We start from the raw sequence: 22,874 nt of genomic DNA on the forward strand, positions 1-22,874 counted from the left end.
CAGCACTTCTGAAAATCAAGCCCTTATAAAGTATTTCAAGATGGGTACACAAAATCACTTTTGAAAATGTAGGCCTGTATCCCACTACTCATCCTCTGAATCATCACATCTCCCTGATTTTTCAAATAATTTTGCATTGTGGATAAGATAGGAACTGAAGTATTAAATATGGACCATTCTATTTATTTGTATTGCATTGGAGATAAAAAAACAAATAGAAAAGAAAATCTTTATTATTATTTGTTATTTTACGAGGAATACCAACGACATCTTATTTGTTCCAAGATAAAGTGTTTATGAAGAAATTCTGTAAAGCAAAACCTCCAGTATGTTCTCTTTCCTTCAAAGAGAAAAACAAATGTGTTTTCTTGATAGGAAGATTCCCATTAATATTTTATGAACACGAGGAGGTTAACAGAAATCGCATTGGGATTGTTCCCCCCCGTAAAGTTATGGTGAGAAATAAACATCCAATGCACCAACCCCCATCAGGTTTACACTGTGAGGAGTTTGAAGCACAATGCAAATATATTCCATTGAGAAATATGTCTTTCACTCACCCTTTGGCCAATGTTGCTATGCCAACGTCAGTTAACTTCATTCCTACACCTACAAAAAAACAAAACAGGGAGCTTGCATTATACCAGGCTTTCTAGGAGTGTCTTCAGATATATAGCCTTATAGATGCAGCTAGGTATTCTTTATTGATTATAGTTTGTTTCAGTTATCTCTGTGTAGCGACAATATTTTAACATTCTCCCCGCAAATGTAGGGTTTTTGGTCTGTGCAGTTCACAACACTAGCAGCAGTCAGTAGCATTCCAGTGATTCACAAACAGGGTGATAAATGGAGCTCTAAGGCTCTGGAATGTTTCCTATGCTGGAGGGTAACTGAGAGCCTCACTTTAACTGTGACATCTTAAAGGGACATCTAAATCCAGCATCAGAACATTTACATCTGCAAAGAGATGCATACGGGTCATTTATTGTTCCTAAGTTTTGGGATGTGGATGTTTGCAAGTCGGGGTGGGGTGGGCTACAGTGTATTCCAATGGGGAAACCACTTTGCATATCAACATCCTGGCCCAACAATCTTTGTTGAGTTTTTTGGGTGACCAAATAGGTACTAAATTAAACTCTTCACTCAGTGTTTCCAAAAAGTGCTTACCACGTTTACCCCCACTTTTGTTTTACTAGCCATTGTGAGGAAAGCCCTGCCCTGCTTGTGCTGTGGAGAGATGATGATTCAGGGAGTCCCCTTCTCCCTCACAGCAGGTATAGGGTAGGATATTGATCTAGCACTTTCTCAACCAAGCTAATGTGCCTTGCACCATTCACAGCCAAGCCATTCCCAGAGGATGTGGTCAGCAGGTTTGGAGCATGGACAGGGTCCCAGTGGTCCGCCTTTGTGGGGGTGCTGTTGTTAGCAGCAGATACACTGTGCTCCTTTTTTGGAGCAACAGGTAAGAATCATTAGAGCGTATAGCTCCCAGGGTCATGATGCTAACTCAGCTGCTCTGCTTCCTGATTCTAGCATGCCTCATACTCATAAGGCCAGGAGGAGTTTACCCTATAGGCTTTCCCCTGTTAATTCATTTGCATTTGGTTTTGGGTTTTTTCAGCCTTCTAATTTGAAAGGGTAGGGGGTGGAGAGATTCCACCTTCCTTGCAGAACCCCAGCTAGGACTGTTGCTCTATTTATTCCCTCAACAACTTAGTGAATACACAGACTACTTCTTTTAAGGCCAAATATTTGCACAATGCGGGTGAGCGAGGTGCATAATGGTGTCATGGCAGCATGCTCTAGATATAAGGAGGTCATTCCTTCAGACGTGATCAGGAGCCTGAATTTTTCCATTGGTTTTAAAGACAGATGTTAGATGTTTAAATGCAAGGCAAAGTGCTGGCACAGTGTGCTGTTTTTAGAGTCTTTTAATTCACAAAGCAGTTCATAAATCCCAGAGTGTGGGGTGAAAAGCAGGCATCAGTCAGCCTTGTATTGAATGTTCTGATTTACTAAGGGGCATTTGTAGTTAAATTAAATCTCTTAGTAAGAGTGTGAGACTTTTTTTCTTTCCAAGCTGGTTACTTACAGAGACACAAGCCATGTGAAAACCCTCCCCTACTCCGGATTGGATGCCAATGAACCTTTTAAAATAAATCTGTTAGTCTCTAAGGTGCCACAAGTACTCCTGCTCTTTTTAAAGCACTTGCCACAGCAAGCAGCTAATTCATTTCTTTCCTGTGAGTATGGATCACACACAGAAAGCCAACACAGCACCAGAGCTCACAGGGCCTGCGTTAGAGAGTAGAAAAGAAAATATCAGAAATCTCCCTGCACAGCTTTTATTCTCTCCCATGTGAAATGTCATATCAAAAGGCCGTGTATTATTTTAATTGTTCTAACCCCATATTTGTATTGTTCTCCAGTCACTTTGCCAAAGGCACTTGTAATTAGTATTGACTTTTTTTAATTACCAGGTGGGTCTCAGTGCTTCAATTAGACTAAAAAAGAATATACTTTAGAAAATCCAATGTCCCTATTTAATAATTTGACTGCAGTTCCTCTGGCATAATGCTAGTTTGAATTGTTATTTCAGGCAAAAAAGCCTGTTACAATAAGTTTTTGATAACAGTAATTTACAGATATTTTTATACTGACAGGGTATCATCTAATTAGCTAATTCCTGTGAATGATGTTGTTCTTTATTTGTACTTCAGTAGAGCGTAGGAGTCATGAACCAGGGCCCCATTGTGCGAGGCATTGTACAAACAAATTCATTGGAAGCTGGAGCCATGTGATTTCCTGGTTTGCATAAGAGGTTCAGGTGTGATTCCTGATTCCAGCCTCTCACTACCAAGGCCAGAAAGGACCAGGAGCATTGCAAGGGCAGCATGCTTAGCACAACAGCAGGAGTAAGTCAGGAATGACACAGTTAGACTCACATGACAGTACCATATGTCCAGAATGGGCTGGAGAGAGTATAACACAAGCCGAACAATTGGTGGAGTGAGGAGAAGTGCTGCCTAGGGTTCCAGAGAACCAGGGCTAGCTCCAGGCACCAGCAAAGGAAGCAGGTGTTTGGGACGGCCAATGGAAAGGGGCGGCACGTCCGGGTCTTCAGCAGCAATTTGGCGGCGGGTCCTCAGTCCCTCTCTTCCTCTTTGAGCTGCCGCCGAAGTGCCGCCACAGAGGAAGAGAGGGAGTGAAGGACCTGCCACCGAATTGCGGCCAAAGAATGGAGCGGCATGATTGAGCTGCTGCCAAAGGTCGGCTTTCTCTCTCTCTCTCTCTCTCTCTCTCTCTCTCTCTCTCTCTCTCTCTTTTTTTTTGCTTTGCCACTTGGGGCGGCAAAAAGCTGGAGCTGGCCCTGCAGAGAACAAGCTCCCTTCCAAGAGACCCAACTTAAAGCTCCAACTAGGAAACTAGTTTAGCTTGTTGAGAGCACAGCCACGGAAACCCATCATGGGGCCATTCAGAACTCACTTGTCAAAACATAGGCTGTTTGGGGGCGTCAGATCCTGCTGCGTGTTACACTGATGTCGGTGGGACTGACAGAGTGTAACTGAGAGCTGAAAATGGCCCTCAGTCTGTAGCCTAGGACGAATTATTGAAGGTGAAATTCCTCCTTATGTAGAGACGACCAGCACAAAGACTACACCATTGAAATCTGACTTCTATCCCTATATTAATGTTTAAGTGGTGCAATAGGCTTCATGCTATTTCACCCCAGGGTTACTAATACCATCATTAATATCGGTATGGGACAGATTGCCCCTTTTATCCTCCTGCTGTTAGATAATGTACAGCCAACTGAATGGATGAGTTCTGTGTGCTCAAAGGGTTTCTCATGCCCTAAATTCCTTCTCTTGGAACCATTACAAAGTTCCTTTTGACTTCAGTGGGCATGGGTCAGGCTCTGTCCCAGCAAAATTTCTGTCGCTCAAGGGTATGAAAGGAATACCCTCCTGAGAGACATAAGTTTCTCTGGCATAAGTACTTATGTGCACAACATTATGTTGGCAGGAGAGGTTCTCCTGTCAACATAGCTACCACCACTCGTTGAAGTGATTTTATTATGTCGACGAGATAGCTCGCTCCCATCAGCATAGAGCGGCAGCACGAGCGATCTTACAGCGGCACAGCTGCATCGGTATGGCTGTGCTGCTGTAAGCTCGCTTGTGTAGACATGACCTAAGGCAGCTAAAGCCTTTGAGCTGTTAGTGACATGCCACATGTGATGCTCTGTGGAATTGTGACACACTTTATATTATTATTATTAATACCAATATTATAAAATTGCAATGAATCGTGCTAGATATGCCGTGTAAGGTATCTGTGAAAACGTTATGATTTGCCAAGTATGATAATCGTATTTATATGTTTGTATCATCTTTCTGTTGTGAGTTATAGATCTGTAGGGTATATCTGTTTTTCCAAACTTGTGCTGTGCATCTGGGTGACACCCCCAGGCAGATTGCCATCAGCACTGCCTAACCTGTTCAGTGGCCCATCAAGGGTCATCAACTGTACAATGAACCCATTGAAAGGAACCAGAGAATACACCTGATGAGTCTGCACAGCATGTAGGGGCATGCCTATAGTCAGAACTCTAAGGGTTTTCCATACCATGTGCTGTGAAGCTTGTGTTTGGTACAAAGGAAGTACAAGCTGCATGGTAAAAGAATATAAAAGACAGCTGCATGATCTCCATTTGTCTTCATTCCTGCTTCTTACCTCTGGAGTAACTTTTCTACAAACTGAAGCTCTGAACAAAGGACTGAATGACCCATCCATGCTGTGGATGTATTCCAGAGGGACTTTCAAGCCAGCCAACTCACCAGTACTGCTAAGAACCTGATCTATGGAGGCTGAGGTCTTTATATTTATCTAGGTGCTTTATCATTCAACAACTCTCTTCGTGTTCTTTCTTCCTTTTATAACAAACCTTTAGTTTTAGATGCTAACGGATTGGCTGGCAGTGTGGTATTTTGAGTAAGATCCAAACTAATATTGACCTGGTAATGTGGCTGGCCTTTTGGGGTCAGAAGAACATTTTGTATAGTGAGCAAAGGTTTTAAATAACTTCTCACTAGGTGCTGATTGGGAGCCAGAGAACTGGAATGCAATAAAGGGGGCTGAGAGATTTCTTTTTTCAGTTTCTTGATAACCAGTGTGGGGGATCAGAAGCACAGTTTGTGACTGGTTGGTGAGTTTAACTTCAGTGTTACTCCCAAAACTGGTGGCTATTCTCTCCCTTTTGCAGCCTGCCCTGACGTTGGCATTTTAAGTGAGGGCTGCCCCAGGTACACAGGTACTTACATTGTGTTTCTGAAATAAAGGTTCAAGACTAAATGTTCCAACTTTGGTGCCTGAAGACTGGCATTTAAATCCATATTTAGACACCTAAACACGTGGCCTGGTATTCAGCGGTATGGAGCACCTGCAACTCCTAGTCTGGGTTATAATGCCCAGTAATAATGCTGTCCTTTACAGGGGACTATGCTTTATGCCATGGGGTGGCTTCTATGTTCCAATGACCCTGGGAGCTGTGATGGTGGGAGTTTTAACTCCTGTTAGGACTACCCAACAGACAGGTCAAAGGGTAGGGACCAGAAAAAAAGCAGCCCACTGGCTGAGCGACAGGCCAACAACCTATCCTTGTAAAAGAGCTGAGTTATAGAAACACAACAGGAGAACCATTCTGTCAAACAGCATGATAGACAGGGATGGTGGAGCCTGGTGGGTACCACAGGTGATGTCTGATGGTGTGGGAAGGATTCAGATTCTGAGTGTGGGGATAAAAGGTCAAGAATTAAATACTAGAGCCACAAAAGGAATTTAAAAGGTACTCAAGAGAGAGACACTAAGTGTGCTAGCAGGTGTGCAGCCAGGGCACTGGACATGATCTGTTCAACAGGAATCTCTCTGATAAAGTTAGCGAGTGAGAGTAACCCATGCCTGCTTGGCGTGGTGCTCTGTCCCTTTCTAGTGGCAGCTACACCAGCTAGAGATTGATGAGCCTGCTACAGCTTTGGCTAAGAGACATGTGTCTTTTAGCTCATGCAGTAGAGGATCATGTGCTAAGGGCAAGAGCTCCCAGGTTTGATCCTGGCTGCTGATGACTAGGGTCAGTCGGCGTTACATGACCATGCTCAGCAAGTTCAGTATGTTGAAAACAGCAAAGAATAGGATTGGGCTGGGATGAGGCCCTGAGGGCATATCTATATAGCCTGTGGCCTTGAGATTCCCGCCCTGGGGCGATGGACATGGGTTGGCGAGATTCATGCTAGCACTCTAAAAATAGCTGTGTAGACAGCGCTTTCAAGAGTACTACCCTCATTCCTAGGCTTCAGAGTTTGAGCTGCTGCCCAAGTTGTAACTTCAGTGCAGATTTTGTAGCTAGCACAAAGCCCCACCCCAAATCTGTCAGCCCAGGCAGGGAGGCTCACCGCCACTGACTCCATAGACGTAATATGAAAGTCCGTCCAGTCACTAGGATACTGAGTGACTGGGTGTCAGGGTGATAGCACGGCAGAACTGTCGCATACTGTCACAAGGATCAGAACTCTCACCTTGAAAATCTGTAACGAGCAAATTTCCATTGGTTTTCTCATACAGCCAGTGCTGAAAGGTGCAACACTTCTGACCAGCTTCTGAGTCTTTTCTCATGAAATTTATTTCCTTGCCATCCCGGACAGAATATTTCACAAATTCTCCAATCAGTTCCTCTTCCACGGTTGCATAAGGGATATTATTCTCAGGACGATGAACAAGGAAAACAGGAATGATCCTGAAATCGAACCCAATATGCTTTAATGATCTCAGTCAGGGAAAGTGTAAGAGAGGGACTTTTTGTCCAGGAACATGCAGTTTCAGACAGTCAGTAGAAAAGATACTAGGGCTGAGTCAGGTTTGATACTAGGAAGCATTTTGATAGGAATTAGATCCTTCTATTGTGCAGTGATCTACAAATTATGTAAGTTCTTTTTCATTTATTGGGTCAAATCTAAACCCTTCTGCATTAAGTTTTCAAAGCATAATTGCTAATGCTGTCCTTGTACATTCTGAAAATGAAGGCCTACGTTTTAAAAAGTGTTCACTAATTTTTGAGTGCATTGTTTTTATGGTGCCTTTTTGACAATGGAAGGCCTGATTTTTAAAGGTGCTGAGCCCTTTTATCTTCCAGTGGCTTCCATGGCAATGTTATCTGTGATCAGTGTTGATGCACTTCAGGGCTTGGGTTTCTCAATTTGTGCACCTAAAGCCAGAGGCATCCAAAGTTAGTTAGCACATTTGAAAATTCAGACCAAAACAACTCTTTTGCCAGACAACAAGAGGAGGAAATATAAGAACTTCTTTTTAGAGGGATCATTAGATTCTTAGTGCAGACTGGCTCAAGCCAAAGCCTTGGAACTGAAAATCCCTGAACTTTGGTGAATTTTGTGTTTAGTTCAGAACTCCTCAGCTGACTCCAGGTGAAATTTCACATCAAAATTCAAAACCAGGCAAAACTCACTTAGTTTTCCAAACTCAAAACTTGGGCTAATTTTACCAAAAGGTTTGAAAAGCCTTCCATGAACATGGGCTGGGTTTGCCAGACCCTAGGTTCATTTATGATTAGGGATGGAATAGATATAAAACTGGTTGTGGTCCAAATCCAGACAAACTGTGGCAGTTTTGCTTTGAGTTATGGGGTCTCCTCAAAGGCACATTGAACATAAAGTGAAACCGACGAGCTTAGCACGTCTAGCTAGCACATATTTGAATCTGTTGAGGATTCTAGAAACTACTTGTCTCACTGCCAACATGAACCTCTTGGTTACCAGAATTCATTGCTGCTGCATCTCGGCTTCTGAAAAGTGCATTGAAACCTCACAATGAGCCTGATTCTGTTTACACTGGAGTGATACAGGAGTGCTCCGGAGGAGTGCCCTGCTACTACAGTGAAGGGTGGCAGGAGAAACCCTAAGAGTAACTCCACAGATGTCAGTGGTGAATGACACTGCTGCAAGTCTCAGGCACATAGGTCCCTTTACACTCATTTGAGAACCCCTTTCTTTGATGTGATTTCCTCCCTAAAACTCAGTGTTGCAGCGTTGCCTGCTTTTATCTCAGAGCTATGGAGAAAATAAAAACCAGTCGTGCTGAGCACGCATACTGCATACAGAGTAACCAAATGGAAACAGTCCAGCCTTCCTCTTTCCTTCTGGTGCTGTATGAAATAGCTGCCACTGTGAATGGCATGTATATAAATTATTCTAATTAGTAAAGATGGAAAGAGGTGGTGTGAATACCAAAACCGCCTGCTGTTTTGGATAAAGCCAGGGCTTAGCTTAATGTTCAGCTCACTTTGGGTCAGCATATAGAAGTTTTATTTCACTGTTTTCTGGATTGGGATCCAAATGGAATCATCTTTCACTATATATAGAGAGACTACTGGGAAAATAGTTAACTCATCCACTCTAATCTTTTTCAGTGATTCAGATGCAGCTGAAGCAGATATCTTATGTCATCTAGAAGGAGATGGAGACTTAGGCTGCTCACAGGCATGCGAGGTTTATCCTTGAGGTGAGTCATGGACAGGTGGAATTTCAACCATCCTTAGGGCATCTGACTATATATGGTAGCCATACACAGCAACAGCAAATCCTTTGAAAAAGATCTGAGATATCTGTTGCAAAATTCACGAGGTGTCACTTCTCAGCCTGAGGTGCAGCGATGGTCTGTACTAAAACTATTCACCTGATCTCCATACATAGACAAACCCGCTCTCTACACTGGGACAATCCTTCAATATGAACATCCCAAACATGAGAAGAGTCCAGAACCAGAGCTAAACTGGCTTAAGCACAGATGGGCTCAAATGACTTGCCTAAACAGAAGAGACTTAGCTTTCAGAAATTCTATGGGGTTTTTTTGCTAGGTTTTATTTTTAATTGAAAGCTTTGGGGTCTGACTTTCATCTACCACTGTTAGTTGCACTAACATATATGGATTACTCTTCACATCAGTATAAGTGAGATTGGAATTAGGCCCTTTGCTTCTGAATCTCCGCTACTCACTGGAGTTTACTCTTTGATTCTTTTTTCCAATTATAAAGATATTCTTACCATTTCATTGTTACCAAGTATGATCTAAGATATGACTGCAGTGGTACCCCATATGTTCTCAGCATGCCTGTTTTTTCTTCCCCAGCAATATTTTCCAGGAGCCAGATGGCCAGCGTAGCTCAGAATAATATACATACTCACTCTGGCACGTCTCCAAAGCCTTCCAAAGATTCTGCTTCTGTTGCGTATATCTTGGCGTACTCTCTTGCGGTATTTTGAACATAGCATTCCTATATTATAAACAGGAATGCCAATGCAGCGTTACTGAAAACATTTAACACAGCCAGCTGTTTGAAAATTTCAAAGCCGGCAATTCCCACAATGGAGTTTACCTGCATTGGAGATTACCTGCATTGCCAGTTTGTAGTTCTTCTGAACAAGTTCATCTTTGGTTTTGGTCCCGTATGAAATAGCAGTGTGCACTTTAAGAACACAGGGATGACCGGGGCTGAATATAGGCACTAGGCCTTGCATCACTTTACTTCGAAATGCTTTCCGGTGCACCCCTTCGCCAAAGTGTAACTCTTCCGTTGCAATTCTTCCATGTAGGTTGCCACCAAAATAGCTATCACTGATGAAGTCTTCTCTGAACATGAGCTGAATGAATTCAATCTCTTCCAAACCTAAACCACAATGAAACTGTGTTCTGTACAGCATCTTTGCATATACACAGTAAATTGCAAAGAAAGAGACTGTTAAGAGTGAAAAGAAAAAAAATAGGGGAAAGAGGTGGAAAGAAGGCTGTTCTGACGGGGAAAGACTGCAGAAGAGAATGCCGAGACACTGTGGAGGGACAGAAAGGGAGTCTCATTGATGGAGTAGAGAGGGAAAGAGAGAGCTACAAGGTCCATGAGGTAGGCTGGAGCAAATCCACAATGGATTTTAAAAACAAGAAGGGCAATTTTGAACTGGATCCCCAAATGTACGTGAAGCCACTACAGCTGCTTGAGAACCTGAAGTCGGTGGTGGGGATGATTTGCTTCAATTTTTTTGTTCCCGTGAGAAGGCAGGAAAGTTGGGCCATTGAGCCTACATAATACACACACAGCGAGGGTGTGCTCTATTTGCACGTGTGATTGCACACCTAAGCTCCCTGGAAATCAGGCCTAATCTTTTTAGAAAAGCCTGAAGATGTGAGGGTGTTGTCAATTCTGCCTTAGCTTATTTTACAATTTGAAAAACAATGTTTAAAAATTAACTTTAGCTTTCAGATTTCTTCAGTGCAGAAACCATGTTTACCTGTGTGCTTGTACAGCACCTGGTTCAAGGAGGTCCCAATCTGGACCAGATACTACCATAGTATACATAATAATTATAGCATCAATAACATTTTCCAGATCAGTCCCAGAGCTGCAGAATTACATGCTAAATCATGTATCTTGAATAGTTGTGTTTTAAAGCAGTAAGCACTAGGTTAAAGATTGATTAGAAAGGAGAGAAGATAATAGGAGGACTAGGAGGGATGGTCTAGGTAATACTTAGTCATTTCTCAGTGCAGGGACTAGACTTGATGACCTATCGAGTCCTTTCCAGTCCTCCATTTCCATGATTCTATGACTTTTATTCCACAGGTGGTTTTGTGTAGACTCAGGTTCTCCATAAAATATTGTGTCACATTCATCTGTGGAGTAACTGCATTGATTTCAGTGGGGGTGACCAGATGTCCCAATATTAGGGGCTTTGTCTTATATAGGCAACTATACTCCCTGCCCCCGGGGGGGGGAGGGGGGAAGTATCCCAATTTTTCACACTTGCTATCTGGTCACCCTACTGCAGAGTTACGTAGAGTGAGGACTACTTTCATTTCTCTATGTACACCCAACAACTTCTCCTGTGTGAGAGAAGAAAACCCAAAGCCCTAAGTGTGCAGTCCAAAGTCTTTCTGCTTGCAAAAAGTGACTATCTCCGCTTTAGACTATGTAAACCTTTGACTCCCTTTGAAGCAAAGAATGAACAGTGTGTGTATATATATATACAGAGCTATAATAAAAGGGCTCCTTATCTCCAATTATAGTTCTTTTATCAAGTTATACAGCATTGCTAGATGAAAAGCCCTCCATTTGTTTTAAAGAGGAAGTGAATGATTAATTCTACTCCACAAAGAGAAACAAGAAAAAAATCAACCATCTGAATGAAGTAGTTGACTAGTACAGTATGTTCAGAAATGATAAACCAATCTGCAAAGCGTTGTCTATCTTTAGCACATGCATAGCAAGATGTGCCGGTCTGATTAAATAAAAGATAACACATGGGGAAAATATTCCAGATCTTCATCCTTGCCCTTCTCCTTGGGTAAAGTTACACAGCAGACAACTTGCAAATACCATGTGTTCAAATAGCACTGGAAGATTTTATGCCAGAATATCTTATTGCCCCTCTTTTTTTCTCCTCCTTTATTACTGTGACATGTTGCGATGGTATTTCACTAGTTACTGTGTGTGAAGTGACAGTGCACCAAATGCATCAAATGTATCTGTCCATTTAACTCAACCTGTTTTATACTACAGGAATTCCATAAAAGGCACAATTCTGCAAACTCCCATTAGCTTTAAGGGGAATTTTGCCTTTATGGGGACAGCAAGGGGCAACGCATAATGGGAAAGAACTGTCAAAGAAATGTTGCACTGATGACTGGTCTATAAGGTCTGAAGGCATTTCTGGTGCAAGAGGAAAAGATGATTTATCATGTATTAATGGTATAATGAAAGAGGATTCAGGGTCAAAGCTAATTTAATCTCTGATGAGTGTTGTGTCTTGGGCTGCACCTTGGAAACACTATCATATCATAGGACTGGAAGGGACCTTGAGAGATCATCTAGTCCAGTACCCTGCACTCATGGCAGGACTAACTATTATCTTCTAGATCATCCCTGACAGGTATTTGTTTAACCTGCTCTTAAAAATCTCCAATGATGGAGATTCCACAACCTCTCTAGGCAATTTATTCCAGTACTTAACCATCCTGACAGTTAGAAAGCTTTTCCTAATGTCCAATCCAAACCACCCTGGCTGCAATTTAAGCCCATTGCTTCTTGTCCTATCCTAAGAGGTTAAGGAGAACAATCAGACCTACAGACACATAACCATTAGTACCCAAGCCACAACTCTGGAGCTGAACACCTCTGAAGTTTGGAAAAAATCAAAATCCCAAACCAGATCTGACTGTTGTAACTGGCCCTAGCTATAAAATGGGTCAAATGCTAAATCCTCTGCTCAGATGCTCCTGAATATCGGAATGTTTAAACTCCAGACCTGAATTTTAGTGATAAGTGCATTCACCAAGATATGTGATGCATTGTGCATGTTGGATTAGAATATGCACCTATGTGATCAAAACCCTCCACCACTGTTAATCAGAGTTTTTGAAAATCAAGCTACATGACTTTGTCGATCTGTATTGGAATATATATTATGATGATTTTGCTGTATGATTAAGTATCAGAGGGGTAGCCGTGTTAGTCTGGATCTGTAAAAGCAGCAAAGAATCCTGTGGCACCTTATAGACTAACAGACGTTTTGGAGCATGAGCTTTCGTGGGTGAATACCCATTCGTCGGATGTATTCACCCACGAAAGCTCATGCTCCAAAACGTCTGTTAGTCTATAAGGTGCCACAGGACTCTTTGCTGCTGTATGATTAGGTAATCATCCAGAATTACTGCCTTAAGGTTAGTGGTCTAGTGGATAGAGAGAAGCTGTTGACATGATATATCATGACTTTAGTAAGATTTTTGACACAGTCCCACATGACACTCTCAGAAGCACACTAGGGAAACACAGGACTGACAGATATTTTCTGGCCAAACTTGTTTTGGCCACAGGGCGGCCCAGAGGGGGGGGCAAAGGGGGCAATTTGCCCCGGGCCCCGGGCTCCGCAGGGGCCCCCAAAAGAACAGCTGAGGCTCCCGCCTCCGCCCCTCTCCCGGAGCCTTAGCGCATCAAGCGCTGTGTCTCCGGCGGGGCCCCTGAGCCCCGCCCCGCTCAGAGCCGCGTGGGGAGGGGGCGGGGCTGCGAGCTCCGGGCTGAGGAACGGAAGGGCCCCCCGCTGCCGAAGACCCCGGGCCCTTGGAATCCTCTGGGCGGCCCTGTTTGGCCAAGAACATTAGGGGTCACCATGATGAAGTACAAGGGGACTTTTGTTTGTTATAAAATACAGGTTAGCTTTATATAGATCTGAAATAGCTACAAGGTGTATTCCAAAACATTTGACAGGAAAAAAGTTTTACAGAATTGGGTGCAGTGATTTGTATGCAACACCTTGTAGTGATGGAGCAGAAAAAAATGAGGGCACTATAAAGAAAAGAAAGATGACATCTGTACAAACAGTAAGGTGGAAGATAATTTCAAGCCTATTTAGTTATAGTAAGGGAGACTAGAAAGGGACAATAATAGGGAGAAGAATCTGGTTGAAAAACCGTACTAAAAGAGTAGTGTTTAATGGTTCACTGTCAGACTGGGAGGACATATCTAAAGGGGCCCTGCGGGGGTCTGTCCTGGATTTGGTACTATTCAATATTTTCATTAGTGACTTGGATAATGGAGTGGGGAATAAGCTTATAATATTTGCAGATGACACCAAGTGGGGAGCACTTTGGAGGACAGAATTAGAATTCAAAATGACCTTGACAAATTGGACAATTTGGTCTGAAATCAAGATGATATTCAATAAAGACAAGTGCAAAAGACTTCACTTAGGAAATAAAAATCAAATGCACAAATAGAAGTACAAAATGGGAAATAACTGACTAGGTGGCAGTATTGCTGATAAGGATCTGGGGCTTACAGCGGATCATAAATTTAACATGAGTCAACAGTGTGATGCAGTTGTGGAAAAAGGCTAATAACATTCTGAGATGTATTAACAGGAGTGTCGTATGTGGGAGGTAATTGTCTCATTCTACTTCGAACTGGTGAGGCCTCAGCTGAGTATTGTGTCCAGTTTTGGGTGCCACACTTTAGGAAAGATATGGACAAATTGGAGGGAATCCAGAGGAAAGCAATAAAAATGATCAAAGCTTTAGGAAGCCTGACCAATGAAGAAAGGTTAAAAAATGGGCATGTTTAGTCTTGGGAAAAGAAGTCGGAGGGCAGAGGTGAAAGTAAGCCTGTACGGTCCAGTATGGTGTACCAGTAAGAAAGTGGCTGCTGGTAAATAGTTGACCATTCTGGCAGGGCCGCTGATGGGGAGGGGCAGGGGAAAGGGACAGCCACTGCAGCAGCGGCCAAGACCCGGGTCCTTTAAATCGCTACCGGAGCCTGGGTTGGTGCAGGCCGGGCAGCTCTGAAGGGCTGGCTGGGGGAGTCTGGCCACAGCCTAGCCCCTTCCGCCTGAGGCTCTGCCCCTTCTGGGGGCCCAGAGCGTCCCCACACACCTTACCCAGGACCCGGCTGCCCTGCATACCGGTAAGGCCATTAAGTTACTTTCACCCCTGTCTGAAGGGATGACCTGATAACAGTTAACGGGTGGTTAAATTCTGGAATAGACTTCCAAGGGAGGTATAAGCGCTGACTTCTGCTCCCGCCGGTGGGTGCTTGACGCCCCCTCTGTCACCGTCCCTGCCCCGACCCCACCCCTTCCATGAGGCCCCGCCCCTGCCCCACCCCTCCCACTTCTTCCCCACCCCCATTCCAACCCCTTCCCCAAAGTCCCCACTCCAACTCCACCCCCTCCCTTCCCCTGTTCCGACTCCTTCCCCAAATCCCTGCCCCGGCCCCACCTCTTCCACTGAGTGCACCATGTTCCCGCTCCTCCCCCTCCCTCACAGAGCTTGCTGCTGTTTGGTGGCAGCCGGGCGGGAAGTGCTGGGAGGTAGGCGGAGGAGCGGCGACACGGCGTGCTCAGGGGGAGGAGGAGGAGGGGCAAGGTGGGGGTGAGGGGAGCTTGGCTGCTGCTGGGTGCAGAGCACCCACTGTTTTTTCCCCATGGATGCTCCAGCCCCAGAGCACCCACTGAGTCGGTGCCTATGAAAGGAGGTTGAGCAAAACCCATCAGTGGAGGTTTTTAAGAACAGGTTAGACAATGGTCTAGGTTTATTTGGTCCTGGCTCAGTGCAGGGAGCTGTACTCGGTAACTCCTCGAGGTCCCTTCCAGCCCAACCTTTCTATAATTCTTCACATCCGATGCAGTGGGTATTCACCCATGAAAGCTCATGCTCCAATACGTCTGTTAGTCTATAAGGTGCCACAGGACTCTTTGCTGCTTCTATAGAAATTGTAAATCTGAGTGTTAGTATTTTTAAAAATGTTGGGTTTTTCCTACTATGTATCTTTTGACTTGTGTGTGTAAATGGAGGTGTTTTGGTATGCAAAAGAGGAGTGCAAGCTTTTGTGGATGCACTAATTTCCCCTGAGACAATTTAAGACATAACTTCCACACTGAAAAGATGTGTTGCGAAGAATGATTCTGTTCCTAATTCTAGAACAGCCAGCATCACACACAACAGTTCATTCCTCTGATCAAGGGAGGGAGAACTGTAAGAATCATGACTGCATGTGCAAACTGGGTGATCTGACCTGAACAGCTGACAGCTGCTTTGCATCACCAGAGAAATGCAAAGAACTAACAAACCTGGTCCTTTACCTTCAGGAGCCTAATAACATCTATACTTACAAATTTATAGTTGATTTTTATTTATATTTTATTGACAAAAGTGTGCCAATTAGTAAGGGCAGGTATTTGAAACAAACAATGAATGTATTTACCTTCAGTTTCCTGATAACTTGAAAGATGTTTCAATACTGCAAGGGAACAAAAGGAAAGAGACACTGTAGTGAAACAGAATTCAAATGGTGTCTGTCATTGTTCTTATAATTTAAAAGCCTATGTGCTGGGATTTACCTTCAGAGTTCAGGTTAAATTCAGCAGTCACCTTTCCATAAACATTCTTCAAGCAGCAATAATACAATCCCTGGTCTTTTATGCTAGTTTGAACTATTGCCAAAGACACTGGCGAATCATCCCCTGCACTGGAATAGAAGTTGTTAACATTTGCAGTTTAGTATTTTAAAACATTTTTTCTAACCAACTTACTCAGAACCACCCAATTTTTTTTGACTAAATGATGCTGCAAAGAGCGTGATTAAGAGGGGATGTGAATAGATTTGATATGTTTTTTTCAAACCCCACTTGGAAGCATTCAGCCTGTTTTGTACTGCCCAGTAAAAAAATTTTCATCATATCCTGAGAGAATATAATACTTTTACCAAACCTACATAGAACCTGATTATATTACAATATTAGAAACTCTTATCAGTTTCTAATATTCATATTGGTTTCACAGGTAAACTTGCTACGGCAGGCAGGGCATGTGTATTGGGGAACATGACACTAGCAGTCGTAAGATAGAATGTTTTCTGTAGTCTCTTAACATAGCATGTAAAGTATATTTTCCTGTAGACTAAGAAACAAATACTGTTGATTGGATATTCAGAACAGCTCTGCATGGAAATAGAGTGCATCCTTCCAAAAAAACATGTATAGGTATTGGATATTGGTATGGACCACTTTTTGACATGAATGAGAACAAAGGTGTTGTGCTTGCTAACATCAGGGCTGAATTTGACTCTGTGTGTGAGACTAAGGCTGGTGTATTGGCACCTTTATATTTTATCTTTGAGCCTATGCTCAACTTTAAGCATGTGCTTAAGGCCAGCCCTACTCAGCAATGCATGTGAGCACCCATTAACTTGACTTCAGTCAGAGTTAAGAATGTGTGTAAGTGCTGAACTGGGGACCTAGGTCAATAATAATCTTTAGTTTCCTCTTCCCAACCTGAATAAACAATATGGATTCCCCATATCTTTTCCTGGGTCCCCCAGATCTTTTTCCTTTTCCCTAGTCGCCTCTCATCTCTCTTCCTTTCCCTGGGATCCTTACCTTTTTCTTTCCCCTGATTTCTCCATCTCTCTTTATTTGCCCACCCAACCTTTCCCAATTCTTTTCCTCTGCCCTTTTCTAGGGTAGGAAATGTGTTTTCTGGCTATCTGGCCTCATGCAGCTTATGCTTTAGCAATAAACCCCTGGATTGTTGCCTGCACTGCAACTACTCTGTGTCCACGCACCCCTTCCTGGTAAAATGACCACCCTACCTAGCCACCTGCAGCATCCAGTCTATACGTAAAGCTGCTCTTGTTTAGGACTAATAAGTTGTCCAGCTGTTCTCTCCTTTCCCTCTTCATTCATATTGTATATTTGCCATTCCACAGCATCATTTGGAGGAGCTAAGAATGGCACATCTGATGTGATCTGGTGAGTGTTGGGGACCTGCTCAGTTACTCTACTAGTACATGCCCTCAGCTAGGCTAACCCCCATTTTTATGCCACTTTTGGGTCACTGTTGCTTAGTGCTGTAATGCTATTTAGGGAAGGGCTGCTTTCCAAGAACAGTGACGTTCAAGATGGCAAAACCCCCAGGCTCAAATACCTCTCTCTTAACCTTTATTATTTACTATTTGTATTACAGTAGTGCCCAGAGATGCCCTATCAGCATCGGGGCCCCATTGTATTGGCTGTTGTATTAGTGTACAGTCTATGATAGGCTGTAAACTGAAAAGCATACTGTCTATATGGCGACAAGACTAGGGGTACGAGGTCTAGGTTTATTTGGTCCTGCCTCATTGCAGGGGGCTGGGCTAGATGATCTTTCAAGGTCTTTTTCAGTCCTACATTTCTGTGATTTTATGCATACATCTACACTGCAATTAAAAAACCCCAGTGGTGCCAAGTCTCAGAGGCTGGGTCAGCTGACTCGTGCTCGCTGGGCTTGGGCTGCGGGGCTATCAGTTTTTAGCATAGATGTTTGGGCTCAGGCTGGAGCCTGGAGTGTCTACACTGCAATTTTATAGCTCCACAGCCTGTGCCATGCAAGCCTCAGTCAGCTGTCCTGCAGTGTAAATGTACCCTGACAGACTGGAGAGGTGGATTGAAAGGGCACAATGAAAGGGCTGAAGAGATGGGAAGAGAGAGTAAAAATTCCAAGAGTGCCCATGTGACTTAGGTTCCGAAGTTCCATTTTCAAAAGTCACGTTAGTACTAAGGAGCCCTAAATATCATTGAAAGTCATTAGGGACTAAGGTCCATATTTGTAAAGGTACCTACATATGCTTAGTGGGATTCTCAAAAGAGGCTAGGTGCCTAACTCTCCTGAATAGATAAAACTTTCATTTTCCACTTTTCTCAGTGCACTGCTGCTCAGTCACCCTGATATAATTTAATTGGCTGGATTAAGGAGTCATATAATTTTCACTCATACCCAACCCTTGTCAGTTTAAAGGGCCATTTAAAACAGAACTTAAAGTTCAAAGGATGTGACCTCTCCTGTTCCTCGAAGAAGCCGCTTTTATTAGGCCTTAGAGATTCATATCTCCCAGTTTCTCATATCTTAGCCAGACTTGTTTATATCGTTTGGCCCAGCTGCTGGAATTTCACCTTAGCATGATCTTGTACAGTAGTTGGCAGTCTGATGGGAACAGATATAAAACAGCTAAAGCAAGCAGACAGACAGGAACTACCTTGAAGGAAGGAAACAATGTCTGATGTTAATACACTCTGCAAACTCTGACTACTTTGTTTTAGTCAGTATATTGTCCCAGTCATTGCACTACAGTTTTCTCACCAAGAGTTTATCATTAGACCCTTTAATTTTTCCACACAAAAGATAATCTCAAAATATTTCAGGACGTGCCAGTTAGGATCCCTCCTTACCTTCTATTCGCTCGAGCTAGTAACTTTGAGTCTTTAATCCATGAAATGATGGAGTCTTCATGAATTTCCCCAAACTGACAGCATAATTTAATATTTCCAGAACAATCAGGGACTAGCTCAGCATGGATTTTCTTCAGTAACTTGGGGGCTTGAAATGAAATATCCACAATTAAGAATCAGAAAATACTACTACTACTACTTCGCCATTTTAGAGGGACCTCAAAATGTCAGCTACATAAATTTAAACGGGTAAAAGACTGTAAAATATTTAGTAATAAATATTAAGGCAAATTACCCTCCAATGTGGAATAAAATAATAAAAGACTTGGAGGAATGGAACAAATATGAAATTTCTTGGCTAGGTAGGGTAGCCTTGGTAAAGATGAATGTCCTCCCAAAGTTATTATTTTTGTTTCAATGCATCCCTGTTGGTATTCCTGAAATGACATTAAAAACGTGTCAGGATGCACTATTAATATTCCTATGGAAACAAATGACAAAGGGTGAGTTCTAACATTCTGTATAAGCCTACAAAGAGGCATGAATTAGCTCTCCCTAATTTGGCTTATCATTATGTATCACAATAAGAAATGTGATCTGTTGGGTTAATAATTGAACATGCAAACACTTGCTAAAATGCGAACAAGACTGGAGATATTTAAAATGATTGGGTTAAAATGAAATGTAGGTCACCACAAATAAAATATCACTCATTCATCCAGACTACCTTAGTGGCTTTGGACATATTTTCTAAATTTCTACTGCCAAGGCCCTCCTCTTAGCTATTTTCATTAATAATGAGGAAAATAGCCCTAGGAAATATCAAAGTGACAGTTTGTTGTTGGTAAAAGCTGTGATTACCCAATTCAGACAGCTGTTCTTGGGTCCTGATTTGAAATCATACCAAGAGAGATGTAATAATGTAAATAACATAAAGATCCCATATTTTCAATATTGAAAAGTCAAAGATTTTGCTGGATATTAGGTGGCCCTATTTAGGCCTTTAATCACATTTGAGGAGTTGACGCAGGAGCAAGCAAGAACAAAAGATTTAATTTCTAAAATATATACAATTTTGACTGAAAAGGACATTGATAAGAAAACGACCCAGATGAAAAGATGGGAGATGGATCTGGACAAAGAAATTGTTCTGGATGAGTTTGTCTCTATGTGGGAAAGGGGATATACATCTACAATTTGTGTGGCCCCTAAAGAAATTCTCTAGATAGCATTTGACTCCAGTTAAGTAAGTTCCATTATACTTTTGCTACTAGGGAGGTACTTTGTTGGCAGGCTTCTTTGTGCACATGTGGCTTTGTTGTGCACATGTGGTGGTCCAGGAATTAGATGGTTTGGGGAGGAAATTATTAAAGAGATTCCTCTTACGACAAAATGCCAGCTTCCTAGAGATCCCCTGACCTGCTTACTTAATACATTTTAAACAGAAGGCCATATTAGTTTCTTTTTTATTGTTCGCAGCTAGACTTTTTATTGTACATTAATGGAAATGCATAATCCCTCTTGTGGAATTGTGGTAGAGTAAAATATGCAATAGAAAAGCTTTCCCATCAAGTATGTACACTAGAGAAATGCCAACAAGAGGACAGGTATTTAGACATTTGGTCACTCTTTCTAGCATATTCAGAAGGAGGGTTCCCCAGCCAGCAAGTCAGAATCTTTAGCCAGGTTCTCTGAATATTGTCCTGATCCTGAATAAGTTATAAGTAATGTACAATGTAGTATGTTAAAATTTTATTGTAACTTTTCCTTAATACATTTTAAAAAAAAGTCGTAATGTAAACATAGCATGTTCTTATTCAACACACCTTCTCCCTGATTAGAGGGCCAGTCAGTTAAACTATAATAAAGCTGCACAGGTATCACTGAGGTGTAATAATGTGAACATAATGTGGTTACCCAAGTAGCATTGATTTTGCCTAAACTCCTTTATCACCTGGGTGACCAGATAGAAAGTGTGAAAAATCGAGATGGGGTGGTGGGGTGGGGGGGAGGGAAATAGGCACCTATATAGGAAAACGCCCCAAATATCGGAACTGTCCCTATAAAATCGGGACATCTGGTCACCCTAGTTAGTGAGCAGACTCCTTATTGCTATTGATGATGTGAGAGAGGAAAGATAGTAGATTGACTCAGATTCCAAGTGGAGTTTGCTGTTGTTAAAAACAAAAATAACCACCCTCACCAAACAAAGCCCCCATCTTTTTACTCATAAGTTGAGGGCATTTCTAACTCCCAACCTTAACCACAAGCCATTCCTCTATGGAAAAGAAGAGAATTACTACACCAGAACTGATTCACCTGATCATCAATACTATACTAAATGTTCACAGGTTAGTTCCATGCAGTAACCATAGATTACAAACATACAGTTTAAATCAAAGTGGATCAGATACAGGTGTATAAAACTTGCCCAGTCTGCTGTATGCCTGGACATTTGCAGAACAATCTTTGAATGATATTGCCTTTAAATATTATTCTGAAATATACAGAACCTAAACAGATGTTTTTAGTACCTACATTCTACATGGCCTACATTATTTGAGGATTGGACACATTCTTTCCTCTTTCTTAACGCACTAGGTCCTCTTGTAACTTCTGGTTTGTCTACATTGTCAATTACAGACACTGACAGGACTGCAGCTATACAAGACACCTCTCTGCACAAAGTTCCCAACCAGAACTAGTCATTTATGGTGCCTGCTACAACACATCTCCCTTAATCCCCTTTAAGGTCATTGCTAGCACAAAAATTGTCATGCAAAGAAGATATATTTTCTATCACCTATAAACACAGGAATGCATTCAATTAAATAAGTGACTGGTGAAAGCAGAGATCCAGCTCTACTGCTACATCACTGCAGCTGTGCCACTGTAGCACTGCTGTGTAGTCGCTGCCTATATCAACGGAAGGGGTTTTTCCATCAATGCAAGTAATTCACCTCTCCGAGAGGCAGTAGCTAGGTTGACAGAAGAATTCCTCCATTGAACTAGCTGCATCTACAGTGAGGGGTAGCTCAACATAGCTACATTGCACTGGCACATCCCTGAGTGATGTAGCCCGGTGCCCATGAGGGCAATGGAGCATAGTGCAGGGGGGTCAGTCCCTGGAGTGAACGGCTGGCCAGGGGCATGGCATGGCAGGGGAGGCCCTGCTCCGCCCAGCCCAGTGTGAAGGCACTATTTACAAACCAGCAGTTGCCAGACGCACAGTGGCCCGCCCAGCCCTGTGCTGCCAGTGTGCCCCTTCCTCTTAGGGGTGGGCCCATGCCATGCCACAGAGCCCCCCCACCCAACACTGGAACAGCCCTCCGATTCCCTATGGCCAAAGCCCCCCTGGACCCACTATGCCCAGCACCCCCCCAGACCCTGCCACAAATGCACAGTGCCCTGCACAACACCATCCCTGCCCAGCGCCCCCACTCCCTAGTGCCCCAGTACACACAGATCTTCCCCACCCCCTCACCGCCCAGCACACCGCCCCTGGCCTGCCAGACACCCCCTCCCCCATGCCCTGCCTCCTGGCCGCACTCACCAGCCCTGCTGGGAGGTGACTGTCTGCCAGGCTGAGCGCCAGTGCAGGTCCTGGGGCAGGAAATCGCTCTGGCCCCTCGGGAGTGGTGTGATCAGCCAGGCCAGGGCCTGCCCCCCTCAGGACCCACTTGCCTGGAGGGGCCCAGCCAAGCCCCCCACACTGTTCCTACCCCCCAACTGGCTGAGACTGGCCAGGCTTCTGCACCAGTCCCAGGTGGCTCAGCTCCTGGAAACAGGTGGGGCCCCACAGGTGGTGGGAAGCAGAGACTGCCCAGAGCTGGAGGTGCACTGGGGTCTATCCAGGGTCACAGAGAAGCCGGCGGGTGAGGCCAGGGGGTAAAGAGGAGTCCTCGGCGGGCAGGCCAAGAGGAGCAAGTGATGGAGCCAGTGGGCTGGCAGGGTCTCAGGGCACAGTGCAAGCAAAGCAGGCTGGGGCCCCTTCTGAGCATGGGTCCGGCTTCATGGCGCCACTGGTGCCATTGTAAACCTGGCACTGGATATAGCTAG

The 22,874-nt window shown here is 43.5% G+C and overlaps 1 protein-coding gene across 1 annotated transcript in view; it reads right to left on the minus strand.

The window, feature by feature from the left end:
• Positions 1–22,874, minus strand: part of ALPK2 (alpha kinase 2) — a 62,754-nt gene that overhangs the window by 10,619 nt on the left and 29,261 nt on the right. The window contains exons 4-10 of the mRNA XM_045021770.1: positions 18,816–18,963; positions 15,951–16,078; positions 15,815–15,850; positions 9,462–9,736; positions 9,255–9,343; positions 6,576–6,793; positions 561–609 (exon numbers count right to left, since the gene is read on the minus strand). Of these exons, the coding sequence (XP_044877705.1) occupies positions 561–609; positions 6,576–6,793; positions 9,255–9,343; positions 9,462–9,736; positions 15,815–15,850; positions 15,951–16,078; positions 18,816–18,963 (943 nt within the window). The remainder of the gene's footprint in view (positions 1–560; positions 610–6,575; positions 6,794–9,254; positions 9,344–9,461; positions 9,737–15,814; positions 15,851–15,950; positions 16,079–18,815; positions 18,964–22,874) is intronic.

Source organism: Mauremys mutica, chromosome 6 (genome assembly GCF_020497125.1).
Source record: "Mauremys mutica isolate MM-2020 ecotype Southern chromosome 6, ASM2049712v1, whole genome shotgun sequence".
Lineage (NCBI taxonomy): Eukaryota > Metazoa > Chordata > Testudines > Geoemydidae > Mauremys > Mauremys mutica.